This window comes from Apis dorsata, unplaced genomic scaffold (genome assembly GCF_000469605.1).
Source record: "Apis dorsata unplaced genomic scaffold, Apis dorsata 1.3 scaffold_13, whole genome shotgun sequence".
Taxonomy (NCBI): Eukaryota; Metazoa; Arthropoda; class Insecta; order Hymenoptera; family Apidae; genus Apis; species Apis dorsata.
The window spans coordinates 163,425-166,850 of record NW_006263316.1 but is presented as its reverse complement, the minus strand read 5'-3'; the positions used below and the strand labels follow the sequence as shown (position 1 = coordinate 166,850).

The 3,426-nt window shown below is 41.4% G+C and overlaps 1 protein-coding gene across 1 annotated transcript in view; it reads left to right on the top strand.

Annotated features, from left to right (window-relative positions):
- Nucleotides 1-855: 855 nt before the first annotated feature.
- The window catches only part of LOC102676943, a 165,154-nt gene continuing 162,583 nt past the window's right edge, over nucleotides 856-3,426 (top strand). Inside the window, exon 1 of the mRNA XM_031509399.1 lies at nucleotides 856-2,140. Coding sequence (XP_031365259.1) covers nucleotides 2,089-2,140 — 52 coding nt within the window. The 5' untranslated portion in view covers nucleotides 856-2,088. The remainder of the gene's footprint in view (nucleotides 2,141-3,426) is intronic.

Sequence of the window (3,426 nt, the reverse complement as noted above, 5' to 3'; positions counted from 1 at the left end):
ATGCGCCCTCGTAAAAGTTGCGCTTGCTCGCCTTTTTTGCTATATTCCTAATGAATGCGTGCGTATTTAACCGGGAAATTGTTTGCTGAAAATTCTTTGTTCGCGCAAGACGCGCGAAATATAACAGTTTATTAGATCCTTTGATGTGATAATTGGGAGAGATAGATCTCCTAGCAGTTGGGTATCTCATTTTGATAATTATTCTCTCGTTTGATGTTTTCGAAATACGTTTTAGAGCAAGAGAATGCGAGATAATTGTAATTTGTAGAATTAATTGGGATATTATTGATTACAGATTTTAAATTGAATGTTGATGAAGAAAATATTGAAAATATGTTTCATAAAAATATGAATTATTACAAAAATATTATTTCGTATAATTTTATATATTTAATTTTTATTCGTAAATGTGTAATTTTGTATTGCGTAATATTGAAAATGGTAAAAAATATTGAATAAATAGATATATATTGTGTTTTCTTCGAATGATCTTTCTTTGCGAAAAATGAAATTGCGTATGAAGAAATAATTGAAAACAAAGTTTCTATCGAATAATTAAATGTAGCAAAAAATGTAGAAAAGCTAAGTATAACTTTTCGTAATTAATAAAAGCACATTTACCATATTTCTTTTTGCAACAGAACTTGCAGTATTCAGATTGCTTGCACAATGTGATTTTACAAAGTATAATTAATTAAAAAAACAAGATCAAATTGTACATCGTTGAAAAATTGAAGAATTAGTTGGGAGAGATTTCAAACGAGGCGCCTAAAGTAGTGAAAAAAATCCCGCGTGGTTATTTCATTTGCCTATAAATTTCACGATCCGTAAATCGTACATAATCGACGAACAGATAGAATATAGTCGTGAATCCGTTATTCATCGAGCATTTAAATTTTCTAGGTGTCACAGTCGATGTTCAGATCGAACTCCTCTCGAACTTTCACGGAAACTCCGGAATCGCGTTGTCGATGTACCTCCAAACAAGAGATCAGCATATGTTGTTACACAGTTCGACACCCTGGCGCCTGCGGACAGATCGTGCGATGGGGAGACGAACAAGAGTGTAATGCACGTCAGGGAGATATCCACTGCATGGATATATACCGTGTCTGTGGTTTATCGCGTGTCTGTTCCAGTGGAGACGCGCAGACATTGGAAAATATATAAGATCGAGACAAGAGGCTCGACAATGGCCTTAATGCGACTGAATGATGATACGTAACAAACCTTATTCAACAAAAAGTTTCGGCCGGCAAATTGAATCCAGAGGGCTTGGACTCTCTTCTTCCTTCTCGTTCCTTCGCATTCTCGTCTCACCCCGAAAGGAGGTGTGGAATAAGATCACGGCGCGACCCGTTGATCGTGTGCGTACTGCGAGGGCGAGTGGCAATGGGTGCGAGTGAGAAGCAACGAGGAGGGAGAGAGAGGCGCATTCTTTCGGATGGTTCGGGCGAAGCACAGTGGTGGGGATGGAAGGGCGGTCTGCGCACGCGCGGCTCGCGACGGAACAGCTTCGCGCGGCGACGCTCAGTCTCGTCTGTCGCAATCCAGTGCAGATATACGTGCAATTACCCTGTCAACAGTGCTTAAAATCTCTTCTAGTGCTTGTGGCGTTGCTCTACACTTGGTGATCGATAACGTTCGTCGACCAATACGGCATCGATCGTCTTAATAGTTCGCGCGTTACGGTTCGAAGAAGTGAAGATCGCGTGTCGCGGCCACGTGAAGGAAAAATTAAGCGAGTCCTTCGTCTCGCGGTTCGCGATTCGAATCGCCGCTGTCGCCACCACCGCATCGTCTAACGGTTTCGCGGATCAGTCGGTATCCACGCTGCGCATAGTGAGTTTGACGTTTCATACGGGGACAACGTGTAGTGACGTTTGGTTCGGGAAAGAGTGGCGTTCATCGTGCACCATGACTATTTCGTGAGACCGGTGAAAGTCAGTTATCATCGATGCATTGTCAAAGATTTCAATGCCCTCCGTGTTTTCGTAAATAGCGCGAAAAGTATCGCGTGTGGTGTGCTATTGTGTGAACGAAAGACCAGTGATCGAGAGGAAGAACGACGTTATTCACGGATTCGAGATGACTCGCCACCTGTGGCTAAGAGCAGTTTTCGCTTTCTTCATGATATCAGGTAAGCTGTAGCAACTTTAGTAATCGTGTTTCTACGATCGCGTAACTGCGATTGTTCGTATACGGGCCGAAATATGGAGTAACGGAATACATGAATAATGACGCTTGATGTACGAATGTACGTTGATGCGTGGGATGCGCGTAATCGGATGTAATGTGACAAAACGACAGGATTATCATTCCCCTCCCGTACATCGGATTCAACATCATCGTGTGTCGTAACCGACTTTTTAGTTACCACATTGTCCGGCATTTCGCCAAGCAGGACGTGTCATTTCTTACGGTGTGCTCGGTCAGCTGGTAGTTTAAAAGAAACGACAAAGTGACAACGAGCGCGAAAATAGACTAGGGGAAAAATATGTTTCGTGACGACTGTTGGAACTATTTGCCAGTACCATTGCGGAAATCCTTTTTTTATCGTTACGCCGGAAGCGTGAGATAGAGACAAAGGAATGTACACCGGTTGCAAAGCTCGACTGAGCAAAGAAATATTTTTTCTTTCTGAAACTAAGCGTGCAAAGGAGTTATATAAGGAACAATGTTGAAAGGTAGCGGTTTTTTGTAGTTTTCATTATTGTCCCAACCGATTCACCAAAATTATCCTTTAAAGGAGAATACGTTCAATATACTTTTTACAAATTTCCATCAGAAGGTTATAGATTTTGAGGCGAAATTTCGAGGGAAGCATTACATATTCGTAACATAGGATTTTACGAGAATTTATTCGTGTCGTAGAATAGAAGAACCCTCGAGCGACATTATTCCCGTGAGAATTACAGAAATAAGAGACCAGAAGATATCGAGTCACTGGTTCGTTCTTCACGAACTTTCTCGTGATAATACGCAAGTGCAGTCTGCCATGTCCGCGATTGTTTTTCACCTTTTATTTCAGACAATACATTGTCAAGAGTAACATAACCGGGTATATAATACTTTGAAATTACCATTAAATCCGCGACGTGAAATTGCTTGATGATTTCATACTAGTAAGTGCAACGACCGAGTAATGACTTCGAAATTGACAAAGGAAATTCTGATGTATCCTGGGCACCGGTACAATCAGACTTCTTTGGAAATGCAAATCGATTTCATTTCTCTTTGGGACGATTTCTACGCGTAACTGTGCCCTTTGTCGTGGCTCGATATTGTGCTGGTTGGTCTCTCTCTTCGTCACTCTCTCTCTCTCTCTCTCTCTCTCTCTCTCTTTCTTTCCCTTTCTACCCCTTTATCCTCCCTCTTTCTCAAAAGTAAAATATCTAGTAGTAGACAAATTCTAACGAATCTCCT